The sequence below is a fragment of the Microcaecilia unicolor genome, chromosome 10 (assembly GCF_901765095.1).
Source record: "Microcaecilia unicolor chromosome 10, aMicUni1.1, whole genome shotgun sequence".
Classification (NCBI taxonomy): Eukaryota; Metazoa; Chordata; class Amphibia; order Gymnophiona; family Siphonopidae; genus Microcaecilia; species Microcaecilia unicolor.
Genome location: NC_044040.1, coordinates 12744398 through 12762728, shown reverse-complemented (window position 1 = coordinate 12762728; position 18331 = coordinate 12744398). Strand labels below are relative to the sequence as shown.

General features: G+C 47.5%; 1 protein-coding gene across 2 annotated transcripts in view; it reads left to right on the top strand.

Annotated features, from left to right (window-relative positions):
- PODXL (podocalyxin like) overlaps window positions 1–18331 on the top strand; it is an 88786-nt gene that overhangs the window by 59100 nt on the left and 11355 nt on the right. For both annotated transcript variants that reach the window (XM_030215983.1, XM_030215982.1), the window contains exons 4-5: window positions 3597–3668; window positions 15842–15998. In XM_030215983.1, the coding sequence (XP_030071843.1) occupies window positions 3597–3668; window positions 15842–15998 (229 nt within the window). The remainder of the gene's footprint in view (window positions 1–3596; window positions 3669–15841; window positions 15999–18331) is intronic.

The following is an 18331-nucleotide window of genomic DNA, read 5'->3' as shown; positions in this document are numbered from 1 at the left end:
CACCCGGCATCGGCGATCCGTCCCAGGTGTCAGCCAGCCTAGGTACGCCACTGCAAAGACTTTCAGCTGAACTCCGCAACTAGACAAAGCATTCTCCACAAAGACATGTTAGGACATTCAACCCCGAATTTTTTCATATCAGCAATTTAAGGGTGTCGGGGTATGCATCCACACTGTTGGGTTTCAGCTGTTAGCTTGCAGCCATAGTTGGACTTCCCAGGGAGACATTCCAGAGGGGGGACATGAGTGGACAGTGTTGGATGCCTGAGGAGGGGCTAAATGTGAAGCTTGGGTCCCAAAGTTCAGGAAACACAGTTTATGTAGTCACTAATCATCACTATAAGCATTTTTCATGATCGTAGTTAATCTGATTTTTTATGATCAGAAATTCTTTGTACTGTTTGAAGCTGAAGGAAAACGCTCCTTTTGGCTGTCTTAAACCAATGAGAGGTAAATCTGCTGAACAGCCTTGCCATGTCCCTGAACACGCAAAGTTAGAACTTGCTAATTTGTTCAAACAAAGCAGGCATTATACAGTATCACAGTTAAACTTCAAGGATACATTCTGATGAAAATACAGCCTTCCATCCAGTAAAATGTTCAGAGTCGCTGCACAGAGAGATTCGGAGTCACCAACTAAACATTTAGCCCAGATTATAAATAGAAATCAAACAAAAGAAAATATGGTGATACCTTTTTTATTGGACATAACCAGGGGCGTATCTGCGTGGGGCCACAGGGGCCTGGGCCCCCGCAGATTTCGCCTTGGACCCCCCTACCACCGATCCTCTCCACCTCCCCCTCCCGCCCGCCCGCCACCAACCCGTCGCCGATCTTTGCTGGCGGGGGACCCCAAGCCCCCGCCAGCCGAAGTCCTCTCTTCCGTGCAGGACGTCAGACTCAGAATTTGGAACTCAGTCTGATGTCCTGCGCGTACGTGCAGGACGTCAGACTCGGAAGAACAGGAAGCATTGCAACTTGCAGCGGCGCAGCCTGCATGGAAGAGAGGACCTCGGCTGGCGGGGGGGTTGGGGTCCCCCGCCAGCAAAGGTAAGTGACAGCAGCGGGGGGGGGTTGGCGGCGGCGGCGGGAGGGGATGGAGAGTGTCATTGGTGGCGAGGGGGGGGGGTCTGGCAGTGGCGGGGGGGGGTCCGGAAATGGCGGGGGGGATCAGTGGCACCGGGGGGGGCTAAAATGTGCCCCCTCCCTCTGGCTCTGGCCCCCCCTACCGCCAGAGTCCAGATACGCCCCTGGACATAACTGACGAAGAAGGGCAACCTTCGAAAGCTAATCAAGAAATGTATTAAGTTATGTCCAATAAAAAAGGTATCATCTTATTTTCTTTTCCATGCTTTATTTTGTTTGATTTCTATGGATTACCTTTAAAAGTGGACTAACACGGCTACCATACCTCTCTGCCCAGATTATATAAATCATGCCCAAATGTGCGTACAATTCTGAGATCTGTGTGCAATTAAATAAGTGAACAAGCCGTTAACAATCAATATTTGATGTTTGTTGCTTCTAATTTAGATTTGCTTGCAGATCCGGCTGCAAGTGATTCTATGCTGGATCCACCCCCAAATCCTCTCACATGCAACCCAAAAGGGGGATGTGGCCATGGGAGGGGCATTCCAAAGAATTACATGCGATGTAAAATTCGGTGGGGGGGGGGGGTGTGCAGGGCCGGTCTTAGCAATTGCGGGACCCTGTGCAGACCAGTTCGGTGGGGTCCCCCAGCTCTTTGCCTAGCCCCGCCCCTGGGTAAAGGGGGGATGGGGTCACTACCGCTTACCACCAGAGCTCAATGATGTTAGCTGGGAAGAGGAGGAGGATGAAGAAGAGCCCAGAGCTGAGCACAGGAGGGATGATGTCCCGCTGCCCCGGCCTCCCTCCCTGAGAGCCGAGTACTGAGCAGCCAGAGCCACGAGGCGGAAGCAGGGCCTCCAAACTTCCAGGCCGCCGGCACTGGTAGCGATATAAGCGCTGCCTTCAGCCTGCTCTGGAAGCCTTCTCTGTACAGCCATTTCCTGTTCCCGCATAGGTAGGACGCTGTACAAAGAAGGGTTTAGGGGGCAGACTGAAGACGTGCATGCATTGCTGATTCACTGCCTGCAGCGGGCAAGCAGGTGGGGGGTAGAGACAGGAAGGAGAATACCACTCCGGTCGGGGAGGAGGACTGCTGCTCATGGCAGCATCTCTTCGTGATCAGCACCTGGACGCACCACCCCCACCGTCCCACCCTTAGTATTCCACTTCACCAGCACCAGTGTGCTTTGCAATAAAGTAGGTTTGGGGAGAGCTGCGGGGCCCCTGGGAGTGCAAGGCCCTGTGCAGTCACCCCTGCCTAAGACCGGCCCGAGTTGAACTCCAGGATTTACACCAAGTTTCAGCTGGTGTAAGTCCTCGCACCCAAAGTTGAGCATGGATTTAGAAACAAGCATTTATGCCAACCCTCAGGAGTGCCGCGGCACATCGCTCCCTATCTTCCCCTCCCGCAGGTCAAGCATCTGCTGCTTCCTGCTTCTTCCCCTGCCACCGCTTACATTTTCGGGCCAGCCGCGATTCACACAGGCACTTTGGGGACTTCCCTGTGCCATGTCTGGCCCTCGCAACAGGAAGTTGCGGCAGACTGGGAAGGCCCCGGAGTGCCTGTGTGAATTGCGGATGGCTCGAAAATGTAAGCTGCAAGCACTGCAGCGGCAGTGGGGGAAGGAGAAGGAAGCAGCAGCGATCCTGGACCTGCAGGAAGGAAGGTAGGAGCGATGCTGGATTTAGGGAAGGGCAGAGGTGTGCTGGTGTGAGAGAAGGGGGCTGCAGGGAGGCAGAGCTATACTGGTGTGAGAGAAGGGGGCTGCATGGAAAGGGAGACCCATGTGGCCAGGGGGGGGGTGCGGAGACCCATGTGGCTGGGGAGGGGGGGGGTGCTGCGAACCGAAAAAGTTTGGGAACACCTGCCATAGCCTTTTAAGTATTGACTGTTGCATTTAATCAGCTAAGGGGCCTTTTTATTAAGCTGCCGTAAAAGGTGCCATGTGCTAAGGCCCTTTGTACCACAGTGGGTAAAAAGGCAGGGAAAAAAATGGCCAATGCGGTAAGATTACACTTAGGGTTCCTGTACTAACCTGGCAGTAACTGGGCAGCGATTACCGCTGAGTAACTGCTTCGGTGAAAAATAGGGACCTATTTCCCTAGGGCTGGGAATGCGGCACACTGGGGGGTGGATTTCCTGCCGGTGCCTGTATTGGGTCGGTGGTAGTTCCGGCTTACCGCTGCTTAGTAAAAGGACCCCAAAGTTTTCCTCGCCTCCATTTACTGGGAAATTCAGTGCTTGAGCCCAGACATGGCCTAGCACTGAATTTCAGGGAATTACGCCAACAGCGATCAGGCAAAAGACTGAGCACTGCCAGCTGACTTTTGAGCCCTGTGGTTTTTCCGCTTATTTCACTTGAACGCACATCTGTAGTGAAAACTGGAGCTTCTGTTTAATTTAAGCCCTGGGCTTGTAGAGTTGTTTCATGTGATATTACTACCTCACCTTATCTTCTGATTCTAGTGACCAAGGGTTTCACTTATCTTCATCTCTCCCCTTGCAGGTCACCTGTGTACCTCACAACCTGTCTGACCCTTCAGTGATAATTCTCGTTCAAGTGCATCCCAGACCTTGTGTAAGTACTTAAAAAAAAACTTGAGAAAATTATATTTGTTCATAAACTTTCAATTTCCTCAGATATTATTTCTGTGTCGTAAACCTAAATGCATTACTTAATCAAAAATTAAACTCCACCAGAAGATCTCAGGGGTTTCACACAGGACCAATCCATTTTCAAAACCTCTTTCACACCATCGGTCAGAAAAATCTGCCTTAAATGTCCAAATTCTCTCAAAAATTCACTTTTGTTTGTTAAAATACAAAAAATAAACTTATTGTAATACACCAGTTCTTGAAACTTCAATCAGGAAGAATTTGGAAAAGAAAACAGTGTGGCCACATTTCGATGTAAAGCTGCATCAGGGTAAAACGCAAACGATCTTTCTTTGTTCACCACAGCAAGCTGTTTACTTCAATTACAAACTTACAACCTTCGTTAAAAAATGTTCAATACCAAAAAAAATGTTCAAAAGAATTTTTGACAGAGTGGTTCACTGTTACGTCCAGTGCAACTTAAGCCTACATCATCTTCAAATGATGTCAGATGCCGTCAGCACATATTTAATCTTTAACCCAGCATCGATCAGTTTATAGTAATTAATTCATTTAAGGAATTTATTCACAAATGAGAACTTTAACAAAGCGCACTGCACGCTAATCTGCAGCTACCGCCAGCCCAACGCGGGCATCGGTGGTATTTCCAGCCCCAGCGCTCTCCATTTCCCATGCTAGGGAAAATCAGCCGTATTTTTTAGCGCAGCGCTAAACCGGCAGTAATTGGGCTGTGCTGCGCGCTATCCGGTTACCACTGGGTGGCGGTAAATGCTCCCCCGCCGCATGGCCACGGAGTAAGAGCAATCTTACCCCATGGCTATTTTCAGCTTTTTTTTTCCCTGCTGCGGTAAAAAGAGCCACAGCGCGTGGCAAAAAATGGCCCCCGCCACTAGTACAGGGCCGTTTTTCCCGCAGCTTAGTAAAAGGACCCCTGAATTTTCAATGAAATCAGTGTCACTCTATAACATTGTTGTAATGGTGGAGGGGAGGAGTGGCCTAGTGGTTAGAGCACTGGTCTTGCAATTCAAAGGTGGCCGGTTCCAACCCCACTGCTGCTCCTTGTGATCTTGAGCAAGTCACTTAACCTTCCATTGCCTCAGGTACAAACTTAGATTGTGAGCCCTCCTGGGACAGAGAAATATCCAGAGTACCTGAATGTAACTCACCTTGAGCTACTACGGTGTGAGCAAAATCTAAATAAATAAATATTTAAGATTCTACATAATTTCAACCTAATTCAGCCCCTCAAAATAAATTGATTACAGTTTGTAACAAATTACTACTCTACCTATGAAAAGTTATTCCGTTATTATACGTCCTCTGTGTACATCCGTCTGCTCCTCTAATCTCCTTGTTTCAGACACCGTAAAAAAAAGAAAGAAAGCACCACCAGGACCTGACACAAGAAAGAAGCTACAGGCTAGGGAGGGTGGGAAATGTTCGGGGTGGGAATTGTCCCCTTAAGTGAGAATTGTCCCGGTGGGAACTGTCTGGCTGGGAACTCACCTGATACCTCTGTAATGAAGTGCACTGAACTTCTAACATGCACAGTTCAAAGGGGCATGGTTATGGGCAGGGAAATGGGCGTTCTGAAATTTACGCACCTAGTTATAGAATATGGCCCAGTGCGCCTAAATCTATACACCGGGATTTAGGTCACATTTTCGTTGGCGTAAATGGATACGCTTAGTGGTAGGTGCTGATATATCAACTAAGCGTATTCTAGAATCGGTACCTAAATCTAGGCGCCAGTGGCGTAGCCACAGGTGGGCTTGGGTGGGCCAGGGCCCACCCACTTTGGACTCAGGCCCACCCAAAATTGTGACGTTCTTGCTGTGACTGGTGGGGATCCCCAAACCTTGCCAGCTGAAGATTTTTTTTCTCCTTGGGCAGCCAGCGCGCTTCCAAATGTCAGCTAACAGCACTTGCCTTGAGCTGACGCTGAGACCGGCCCCTCTGCACATGCTCAGTTTTTGCACATACAAAAGCACGGAGCAAGCACGGCCTGCTGGCAGCAGCATCAGTTTGAGGCAATTGTTGCCGTTTGGAAGAGTGTTGGCTCCTCGAGAAGGAGGAGAAAGTCTTCAGCTGGCAGGGTTTGGGGATCCGCACCAGCTCAAGTATTTAATATTTGGGGGTTTGTGGGCAGGGAGGGGTGGAGGGAGGAGCAAACCAGAGGGGGATGGGGGGGGTGAATTCTATGCCCACCCACCTTGGGCTCAGGCCCACCCAAAATTGTCCATCTGGCTATGCCCCTGCTAGGCGCCAATTATAGAATACGCTTAGTCGGCACAGATTTCAGCGCTGATTTTTATTTAGGCGTCATATATAGAATCTCCCCCATATTGCCAGTGTACACTTGTAAAATGTGGGCTTATTCTGGGGCAGAGTTTGGGCGCAGCACAGGGAGATTCACGATTTATTTGCCTATTTTATAAACATTTACAACTGCTGCTGAGCAGGTGAAAATGTCCACGACTTCGTCGTAACCACGTTTACAAAGACATGTAGTTGCCTTTCTGTCTTTATACAGTGGCTACAGTTAGGTACCCGCTTGTCCTTTCATTCTGGGCAAAATCCCTCTCCACGTGTGAGCGGAGTTTTAAAAAGGTTTGGACGGCTTCCTAAAGGAAAAGTCCACAGACCGTTATTAAATGGACTTGGGGAAAATCCGCTATTTCTGGGATAAGCAGTATAAAATGTTTTGTACATTTTTGGGATCTTGCCGGGTATTTGTGACCTGAATTGGCCACGGTTGGAAACAGGATGCTGGGCTCGATGGACCTTTGGTCTGTCCCAGTATGGCAATACTTATATACTTAGGATTCTGAATGGAGTCTTGCTACTCTTTAGGGTTCTAAATGGAATGTTGCTATACACTTTGAAATTCTGCATGGAATCTTGTTATTCTTTAGAATTCTAGAATCTTGCTACTCTTTGGGGTTCTACATGGAATGTTGCTATTGTTTGGGATGTTGCCGGGTATTTGTGACCTGAATTTGCCACTGTTGGAAACAGGATGCTGGGCTCGATGGACCTTTGGTCTTTCCCAGTATGGCAATACTTACATACGTACTTATTACTACTACTACTACTACTTGACATTTCTAAAGCGCTACTAGGGTTACGCAGCGCTGTACAATTTAACATAGAAGGACAGTCCCTGCTCAAAGGAGCTTACAACCTTATATGGGGAGCTATTTTAATAAGTGTACCGATCCCTAATGTTGACTAGAGAGATGTGATTGGAACTGTGCATCTGACAGGTGTTGCAAAATAAAAAAAGAAGTTTTATTTAAAAGAAATGATATAATAGGCAGGTGGGAAAATGTGGGATACAAATGCAACAAATAAATAAATAAATCTGAAAAAAATATTATCCAGTGCTGCCATCTTCTGGCAAACTGCATTCATCTCAGCCAACATGATCTGCTCTAAAGTGCACAGAGGTCCTTTTACTAAGGCGCGCTGAAAAATGGCCTGCGCTAGTGTAGGCGCGTGTTTTGGGCGCGCACAGATCCATTTTTCAGCGCGCCTCTAAAAAATGCTTTTTTTTTACATTTTTGCCGGAAAATGGACGTGCGGCAAAATTAAAATCGGCACGCGTCCATTTTGGGTCTGAGACCTTACCGCCAGCCATTGACTTAGCAGTAAGGTCTCTCGCGCCAACTGTGTGGTAATCTACGCACATCAAGTCGGAGTCACTGCCCAATTTTTGCCGCACGCCAGCTACGTGTCAAAAATGAAATGACCTTACATGCCACGTGGTAGCCGGGTGGTAACTCAGAATTCATGCACGTTGGGTGCGCATAGGCACTTAATGCGGCTTAGTAAAAGGGCCCCCAGTTTATTTATTTTGGATTGTCAGTTGTAGTTCAAGGTGAGTTGCTGCGTGCGTCTGGTAGCGCTATATAAATGCTATTAGTAGTAGTAGGTACACTAGGAATTTCCCTGTCCCTGAAGCACTCACAGTCTGGAGGATTAAGTGACTCCCCCCCCCCCCCCCCCCCCCCAAGATCAGAAGGAGTAGCAACAGCAGCATTTGAACCTGGCTTCCCTGGTTGTCACCCTGGTGCTCTCTTACCACTAGGTTTAATCCCTCCACTCCAGGGCCGCCAAGAGACTGGGCCGGGCCCGGGGCAAGGCTGCCCCTGCCGAGGTCGTCGTCATCCCCCTCCGTCCACCACCGGGCTGGGTCCCCCTGAATTCAAATCATAGCGCCTCACTTCGACCTCACTCCGTGTGAAAGAAGCGCAGCAGCAGCTGTCTGCAGATCGCCTCCCTTCGGGCCTTCCCTCCCTGTGTCCCGCCCTCGCACAAGTTACGTCAGACGAGGGTGGGACACAGGGAGGGAAGGCCCGTGGAATTTTGTCCCCCCATGCCCCCCCCTCTCGGCGGCCCTGTTCCACTCCATACCATCAAAGGTATGATTTTTGCCATCCAGCAGATTGGGTCAGTGCTAACCATGCAGGGGCCTGCAACAGAAAGAGGACCCCAAAGCCCACCTGCTGGCTTTATCTCCTTCAGATTTACGTAGGCATGGTGTCCCTTGTGGCCTGGAGGCCCAGTGCAGTTGTCCTGTTTGCACCCTTCCCTAAAACTGGCCCTGACAGCAGAGGTCTTTGGAATAGAACCAGGGAACACAAGATGAAATTAGAATGTGGTAGGTTTAAAACAAATCGGAGAAAGTTTTTCTTTACTCAGTACGTAGTTAGACTCTGGAACTCATTGCCGGAGAAGGTAGTGATGGCAACTGGCCTTGCTGAGTTTAAAGGGGGTCTGGACAGATTACTGAAGGAAAAGTCCATTGATCATTATTAAATTTGGGGTTTTTGCCAGGTTCTTGGGGCCTAGATTGGCCGCTGTCGGAGACAGAGTGCTGGGCTTGATGGACCTTTGGTCTTTTCCCAGCGTGGCAGTGCTTATGTGCTTATGTAGATCCTTTCCATTCTAAGCCGGGAAGGACAAGGTCAAGTAGTAAAGCAGTCGGAGTTTCTGTACTGTGTCCTGCTCAGAATCCATCGAATCACGAAGAAGTGCAACCCATGCAGAGTGCCAGATTCAACTCTGGCCACCTTGATTGGCAGAGTGGACGGACCATGCGGGTCTTTATCTTTCGATATTTGCTATGTTACTGCTTACCCTGGGATTTGTAGTATGGAATGTTTCTACTCTTTGAGATTCTGCGTGGAATCTTGTCACTCTTTAGGATTCCAGAATCTTGCTATTCTTTGGGGTTCTACATGGAACGTTGCTACTCTTTGAGATTCCGCATGGAATCTTGTCACTCTTTAGGATTCCAGAATCTTGCTATTCTTTGGGGTTCTACATGGAATGTTGCTACTCTTTGAGATTCTGGAATCTTGTCACTCTTTAGGATTCCAGAATCTTGCTATTCTTTGGAGTTCTACATGGAACGTTGCTACTCTTTGAGATTCCGCATGGAATCTTGTCACTCTTTAGGATTCCAGAATCTTGCTATTCTTTGGGGTTCTACATGGAATGTTGCTACTCTTTGAGATTCTGGAATCTTGTCACTCTTTAGGATTCCAGAATCTTGCTATTCTTTGGGGTTCTACATGGAATGTTGTCATGATTTAGGTTTCTGCCAGGTACTTGTGACCTGGCTTGGCCAGTGTTTGGATAACAGGATACTGGGCTAGATGGACCATTGGTCTGACCCAGTATGGCTACTCAGTATGTACTGTGTAATGGATCAAGTGCCATATTTGACACAAAGCATTCCTGTAACTGTGTAAATCTCTTTACACTGGAATGGGAATGCATTGTCCCATGGATTTTATGGGCAGAGGGACATCCTTGTAGAGGAACAGTATACCCACTTGGTGTGGAGATCCCCACGGGCAAGGACACCATTGCTTTGCCTGGAAGTAGAGCTCCCTGAAGAAAGTGAAGACCCCCCCTGCCAAACACAACACACCAGAGGCCTGTAAAAATGGAGGGTAAAGGCCCTGTGAATGGAGTTTCACAACATTCCTCAACCTTCAACATTCTGGTTCCCAGTGAAAAGAACAAGTTAATGCATTCGTGCTCCTCACTCTCAGTCCTTCCTCCTATCGTGTTGTAAGCACACCTTGAGACCATGAGGCTCAGCGTGTATCCATTTACCCACTGGTATCAGTCCAGTCCAATTTACTTTCTTCCCATAGTCTTCTTTTCTGAAGGATGAGTTCCTTATTGCAGTGGCCATTTTGTTCTGGTTGATCTTATAAACTGAGAGAATTTTATCTTGGAAAAAAAATAATAAACGCCCTTTGAAAATAATGGAGAATAATCTGTTACATGGTTGGGAGGCGGGGAATAGTGCTGGGCAGACTTATACGGTCTGTGCCAGAGCCGGTGGTGGGAGGCGGGGCTGGTGGTTGGGAGGCGGGGATAGTGCTGGGCAGACTTATACGGTCTGTGCCAGAGCCGGTGGTGGGAGGCGGGGATAGTGCTGGGCAGACTTACACGGTCTGTGCCAGAGCCGGTGGTTGGGAGGCGGGGATAGTGCTGGCCAGACTTATACAGTCTGTGCCCTGAAAAAGGCAGGTACAAATCAAGGTAAGATATACACATGAGTTTATCTTGTTGGGCAGACTGGATGGACCGTGCGGGTCTTTTTCTGCCGTCATCTACTATGTTACTATGTTTTATGTATTTGCTGCATCCCATGTAGCATGTGCTCTGTTTTCGTCACTTAAAACTCCTCTTAAACAAGTTTTCCAACACAGGAGTGCTCTGTTCACAGATAATTACATAGACCGTGTTTTACTGAATATTTTTAGGCTCAAGCAATCCAAGATGCCAGTACTTAAAAGGGAAGGGATTCATTTTTCAGAGCGCACTATCAGAACTGCACACAAAACTCAAGACGCATTTGCATCAGGAACCTGCTGTATAGAGAGGCATAATGATCTGCTAGTTTGACCACTCACAATGTCAACACAATGTCAACACAAAGCACATTAAAACATCTTAACAGACTTCAAAGTGGACAAGTGGAGGTGGAACATGTAGACAGATAAGATAGGGTAACAGGAGTTAGATAACAAATGTACGGAAAAATTATACATGGTTTCATTGGCCAACAGTGGAGGAGTGGCCTAGTGGTTAGGGTGGTGGACTCTGGTCCTGAGGAACTGAGTTCAATTCCCACTTCTGGCAGCTCCTTGTGACTCTGGGCAAGTCACTCAACCCTCCATTGCCCCATGTAAGCCGCATTGAGCCTGTCATGAGTGGGAAAGCGTGGGGTACAAATGTAACAAAAAATAAAAAATTCATGCACCCCAAACAGATAAGTTTTCAAATATTTACAAGGAAAGAGCAGGTTCTTCTAATTTGAATTGGCAAATTATTCCAGACTTTAGCTTCTAAATAACACAGAGAGTGCCCCCCCCCCCCCCCAAGGTCTTTATTTTAGAAGGATCCAAATGCAGCTTTTTCGTGTGTAGAGGGTCAGATACGTGTAAAGCTATGTTAGAAAACTGCCATTTATAGGTGAGGATTGAAATGGGAAGGGTTGGGGGGGGGAGGGTAAGCCAATTACACAGACGTATTCCCCATTATACAAGGGTGTGGATTTCTTTATAAAGTATCTGGTACTTTTAAAGCCTTTGCCACATCCAGCCTCCTGTCCGCAACCAATCACAATACCTGGACATTTTTACTTCCCCTTTTAGGCCATCATAGCACCTAATGTTTAGCTCTGTTTCTTGGAAAATACAGCACAATTCCAGCGTTGATGTGTTCCAGGATACTATGATGAAAAAATATTATCTTCCTGACGCCTGAAACATGAAAGCCCTCAAAATAACGATGGTAATGTTTTGTCATAGTGTTTGCATAACCTTGCAATCCTGGGGAGGGTTTATGTTTAAAGCGAATCATCTGTTTCTGAGATCAGGTCCCTAGAGAGCTGTCCTGTTCCTGTCCAGGAGAGCTGCCACTTTCAGATAACTGGGGGGGAAAGGGATGAGCAATAACAGCAGCCCAGAGGATTTGTTTGGTGATAAGAGAGACCTACTTTTAACTTCGCTGTCTCTCTGGCTTAGCTGTAGAGCTGGGGAAAAACAGGCAGTCCTCTTGGTACCAGGATAGAGGGGTAGGGGGAGATAACAGACACCTGCTTTTCCACCAGCTCTGGACAGCACTGATAACACACACAAGCCAGCATGACAGCCAGCATTCCCAAGGAAACACCCAGTGCATCACAGAGCAGATAAGACAAATTCAAGGGCTGTAAAGTTTTGGTTGATGCAGTGCCACACATGTAGCTTTGAACAGAAATAGAGTGTGAACTGAAATGTGCCGGATCCTTCTCTTTTTGGGGGGGGGGGGGGGTGGGCAGGGAAGAACAAGACCACTAAATCTTTCCAAACCTCCCATGATCTCTGCTTTTCCACCTCTTTATTTTCTACTGCATGCATGTCTGGGTTTCTAATCACTCACCTAAGGGCAACCTCAATGGAAGGGGTTCTGCCTCTTTTGTTCCCCACTAAAAAAAAAACAACCCAGGAAAGGTAAATAGTGCCAAGGATCAAAAGCAAAAACCATTCCCAAAGAACGGTGTGTAAGGAATACTAATTAGTCTACTTTTGTGGTGCTTTTTTTTTTAAATATTTATATCCATATGTATGAGAAGGGAGAGGAATTCAGCGTTAAATACCAAGCCTGTGGTCAAGAGCTAGCAAATATGAAAATCGCCCCTTTTTCAGGCCAATCATAACCACTCCCCTAATGGTGAATAGTGATTAAACAGTGTCTCAAAAAAAAAAACAACCTACTATCCCTTATATATTAAATGTCTACCAGATATGAAACGGTCACTTAGACAAACAAATTCAAACAAAAAGCCAAGTCTGGTATAAATTTCCTCAATTCTCTGACCAGTTCTTTGGCCAACAGTGCAAGAAATCACTTAGAAGAATTCCGTCAGCTAGCGGGGGACCCCCAGCCCCTGCCAGCCAAGCCGAGGTCCTTTCATTTCTTTCAGAACTTCCAGTAAAGCTGGCGCCGAAAGTTTCTTCTGAGTCTGACGTCGCTGCACGTTGTACGTGCAGGACGTCAGACTCAGAAACAGAATGAGCTTCATTCTGTTTCTGAGTCTGACGTCCTGCACGTACAACGTGCAGCGACGTCAGACTCAGAAGAAACTTTCGGCGCCAGCTTTAGTGGAAGAAATGAAAGGACCTCAGCTTGGCTGGCGGGGGTTGGGGGTCCCCCGCCAGCTGACGGAATTCTTTTACAGGCAGCCGGCAGCGGCAGGAGGACGCGGACCTCGGCTGGCGGGGGTTGGGGTCCCCCGCCAGCGAAGGTAGGCGACAGCAACGGCGGGGGGAGATTGGCAATGGCAGCGGCTGGGGGGAGGGGGATCGGCAATGGCGGCGGCGGCGGCGGGGGGGGGGCTATAATGTGCCCCCTCACTCTGGCCCTGGCCCCCCCTACCGCCGCAGTTCAGATACGCCCCTGGCTTAGAGTGAAGAAAAGGATACTGCCCTTGTACATGAGTACATCACCCAGAAGGAGGTCATTCTTGTTGACTCTACTAATCCTTTTCAACCAGTGTTGGTAACTGAATACACGATTTTAGAAGAGAGGAGGCCTGTTTTGGGCATCGACGTTCCAAAATCAGTCGGTAACTGAATAAATAATATCTTAGAAGAGAGGAGACCAAAGAAGTTTTCGTTTAAGTAAAATTTCAACAGCGTATGTTCATACACTAGATCATCCGAGGTTGCTCAAGACCCCTGAGGAAGGCCTTAGGGCCGAAACACGGCCGTGTCGGGTCATTTTTTTATACAATAGTGTTTTTGGTATCCTCATTTGGTTTTTCCTCACTTTTTTTTTTGTTTCACATCTCACGGTATCGTGAGGGTTTTTACCTCCCCTTTTTTTGTGTAATTGTCTCCTCTCACCATTAGAGGAGTTGGCCACAAGGGGATGACTTGTGTCTGATGCGCGTACCTATTCGTCCCTGTGTACAACTGATCCAAGCGTAGTCCTGAATTGTGGACAGAGTCCACAATTGTGGACAGAGTCGAGAGGTAGGGGCTGGCACTCTACACTCCTTCTTCCTTTGTAGACTCCTCAAGTCACGCCTTTTCTCCTTGGTAGATCTATGGAGTCTGTTCTCTCAGGTCAGATTCTCTGAGTCTCTACTGGGACCTGTAGGGAGGCAGACCCTAGTCGCAATGGGCCCTTTTTATCCCATCACAGGAACCTTGCCTTGAGCCTCAGCACCTCCAAAGAGGGCTAGATAAGGAAGGGCAAAATCCTTCCGTCTTGAGAGGACTTGTAGCGGAGTCTCCACAAAGCTCACTCTACGTGTACTATGAGGAAGATTCCAGAATCCTGTTTCTAGTGTGCTGAGTAATAATGTGATTTAATGGAGGTGTTCTGACGTATATTAAAATTTGGTGGGAGTTCTCAGACTAAATTAGGGAGGGAACTATTTAAGACCCTCAATACTGGGGCTGGGAGGAGACATTTTGAGTGTAGTGTTGAGATGTCTGCTCATCACTGGGACTGTGTTGGAGGGAGCAGAGGAACTCTCAGATAGCTGCCAGAAGCAGGAAGGGAAGCTGCATCACTAGATGGATGGTTTGGTTGAGAAAAGATGAGAGCATCCTCCCCCTCAAACACATACACTGAAGAGGCCTTAACAAAAGAAGACGAAGTGAAGAGGTACAGACCTGGGAAGGGTCTGGATAAAAAGCCCAGTGATCATTGCCAGTTTAAAGTTGCAGTACCTGGAGAATCCAACTGTTGGATTTTAGAATGAGAGTGGGATCAACTGAGCACATCCCATCTAGTCTTTCTGGGAAGTGCAGCCTTCGTGTGTGGGACCAAACTCTGGTACGTTTCTCCACCCAGCTAAGAGTGTTGTGAGAAGAAGTGTTTTGAGAGGTGAAGTAACTTTTCTTTAATTGTGTATCTTCCAAAAGAAGATATTTTTTGAGAGATTTAAGGATTGTCCCTATCAAGCTCCAGCAGCATTAATACTTCAGATTCTTGTCTCAACTTGCTAAGCGTTTGGGAAAGGGTTTCTATGAGGGCATATTGCATGAGAAACCATTAGAGATTGGGTGCGTTGGAGGACTCATGAAGGAAGAAGAGGGTTGTCCACCCAGAAGAAGAAACCAGTAGGAGACTAGGAAAAGGGACTTACCTGGTACTGCTGAAGCAATAATTGGCGCTGTATCTGACTTTGTGTGTATTTTTAATTTCCTTTATGATTTTAGGGTGTTTCTTTCCTGTATAATTTAGATTGTAAACCACTTTGAGCATCTCCTTGTCTAGCAGTAGACCAAGTACCTTGTAAACAATAAACTTCTACCATAGTCCATAGGTCTGCTATTGAGGTAGACATGGGAGAGACACTGCTTGGCCTGGAATGTTGCTACACTTTGGGATTCAGTCAGGTACTTGTAACCTGGATTGGTCACTGATGGAAGCAAGATACAGGGCCAGGTGGATCATTGGTCTACCCAGTATCAGTGGCGTTCCTAGGGTGGCTGATACCCGGGGCGGATTGCCGATGCGCCCCCCCCCCCCCGGGTGCAGCATGTCACCCCCACCCTCGGTGAAAGGACACCTCCCCCCCCCCCCCCGGCGAAAGGACACCCCCCCCGGGTGCATTTTTACCTACTGGGGGGGGGGGGTGCCGCGCGTCTGTCGGCTTCGCTCGTTCCCTGCTCCCCTCTGCCCCGGAACAGGAAGTAGGGAATGAGCGGAGCCGACAGGCGCGCTGCACCCCCCCAGTGGCGTGCGTCCGGGGCGGACCACCCCCACCGCCCCCCCCTTGGTACGCCACTGCCCAGTATGTTCATTTTTGCCTTTTTCTTGTTACATTGTAAATGCCTCTTTTGGGGAATGCACCTTAAAAAAAAAAAAAAAAGAGGTGTTTTTATAAAATGTATCCTTTAGCGTGGACTTAAGGATTTTTGGAGCACTTGAATTGGTTTTAAGGGTCAAAAAGGGCCTTAGGACATTTGCCATCCCCACCCCACCCCCATCCTATTAGAACCCCTAAATTTACGGTCCTTACAGGTAATTTTGTGTGTATCTCCCAAGACTACCCTCACTCCGCCAAAACAGGGGTTGTATTTAATCTGTGTCCTGGTCTTTTTCCAGAAATTTTCAATGCAGCCAATCGAGAAAGGTTTGGCAGAGATGCTGTGCCAAAAAGTGAAGTCTACGTTCAACCCGAGCAGAGACCAGTGCACTGTGCGTCTGGGCTACAGCGAGGACCCTGCCACAAAACTGGGCATCCTGGGAGTATCTGTGGAAAGTAAGTACCATCAGCACCCACCTCTCCCCCAGGAGAACTGCGGAGCAAGAAAACATTACACTGAGGTAGTAGAGGGTTCCAGAACTGCAGTGTATGGCTAAACGGCAATGCAGACACGACTGGAAAACCTATGTAAGCATCTATGTGCGCCCAACGTGCGCCAAAATGGAGTTACCACATGGCTACCGCGTGGCTCTTGTGGTAATTTCATTTTTGCCGTGCAGCGGAAGAATAATTTTAATTTTCTGCCACGCATTACCGTGTGAGACTTTACCGCTAGATCAATGGCTGGCGGTAAGGTCTCAGACCCAAAATGGACACGCAGCAATTTTCATTTTGCCGCATGTCCATTTTCGGCAAAATTTTTAAAAGGCGTTTTTTTTTTTTTTACAGGTGCGCCGAAAAATGATTCTACGCGTGACCAAAACCCGCGCCAACACTACCGCAGGCCATTTTTCAGCGCACCTTAGTAAAAGGACCCCTAAACATGGTGGATCACATCATTTTGGGAGAGCTGTGACAGCAGGAGTCAGACTCCTGTGACCCTCCGCTCCCTTAGCTGAAATTTAAAAAAAAAAAGTTTGTGAGGTTTATGTTCTACTCAATATCGACTGCGTTCCAAAACTTTGGACAGTTGTGTGATAACCCTAGAACTCGAATATTTAGCCCAAAAATGAGATAAACAAAATGACATAAGGGGGGGGGGGGAGGGGGGAACACCAAAACCAAAAAAAAAGCGTGAGCATAAACTTTTCTCTGATCACTGAGTTGCGTAAGATTAATCACAAACCATTATTCTTCATGGGCAAGCAAACTAAGGGGTCCGTTTTCAAAGCAGCGGTAAGCCCAACGCAGGCTCACTTCCTGCTAAAAAGTTAGTACCGCCGGGCTACAGCAGCAGCCCAGCGGTAGTTCCCATCCCCAGTGCACCATCATATCTAGCGGTACAAAAATAAATAAATATTTATTTTTGTAGCGCCGGTGTGTACCCGGCAGTAATCAGGCAGTGTCACATGCTGCTCGGTTACCACCAGGTTAGTGAGGGAGCTCCTACCGCCACCTCAATGGGTGGTGATAAGAGCTCCCCCCCCCCCCCCCCCAAAATATGGCCATGTGGCAAGTGCTTCACTTACCACACGGCCATTTCTTAATAAAAAAAAAAAAAAAGGAAAACCTACCTTTTAGCTTCTGGGGTAAAAGGGGGCCTCGGCACACGCCAGCGAAGCCCACTTTTGCCACAGCTTGGTAAAAAGAACCCTAAGTCTGTTCCTCATATGGTCAGTGTCGAGTGGAGTAGCTAAGATTGAATGGGCCCAGGGCAAAAAAAAAAAATTAAGACGGGCCCCTGTAACACCTTCTTGTCTAAAAATAGTGAGGACTAGAGGCAGTGAATGCACTTAATTGATCTAATTTTCATTTGCCTCCAAATTAATGCACATAAATTTATAATTTATTTGGATTCTACAGGTTCTAATGCATGCTTATATATATATAGGCGTGAATGTGAAAGAAAGAAACAAAAAACATGGCCAAAGTTTAATGTAGAGCAGAGGGGGAGTAGGGGACGGTGGGCTCTTTCCAATCAGTGAAGGAGACGTGTAGATGACAAAAAGACTTTATTGGATAACATCAAAGGTGACTCGACACAGCTGCTGCCTCGGGAGTCTTAGGATGTGATGTTAGATCGTAACGTTGAGTACAGAAAAAAGAAATATTTGACACGGTGGGATTACAATCTAGAAGAAAGGAAACAAACTTTCACGGACTGTGGAAACGGTCTCTGTGAAGCATCGAGAGTTTACTACTACTACTACTACTACTATTTAGCATTTCTATAGCGCTACAAGGCGTACGCAGCGCTGCACAAACATAGAAGAAAGACAGTCCCTGCTCAAAGAGCTATGTAATAAAAGTGAGCCAAGTATAGGACAATCAAGCCATTGTGACATCACTGATGAGGTTCCTCTTAGGCATTGGTGGAATGAAGCATTATGACATCACAATATCAGCTCTGGCTAAATCACTGCTATATGTAATAAAAGTGAGCCAAGTATAGGACAATCAAGCCATTGTGACATCACTGATGAGGTTGGCTCTTATTGGTGGCCTGAGGCATTATGACATCACAATATCATCTCTGATTACAAGAGACTACTACTACTACTATTTAGCATTTCTATAGCGCTACAAGGCGTACGCAGCACTGCACAAACATAGAAGAAAGACAGTCCCTGCTCAAAGAGCTTACAATCTAATAGACAAAAAATAAAGTAATCAAATCAATTAATGTGAACGGGAAGGAAGAGAGGAGGGTAGGTGGAGGCGAGTGGTTA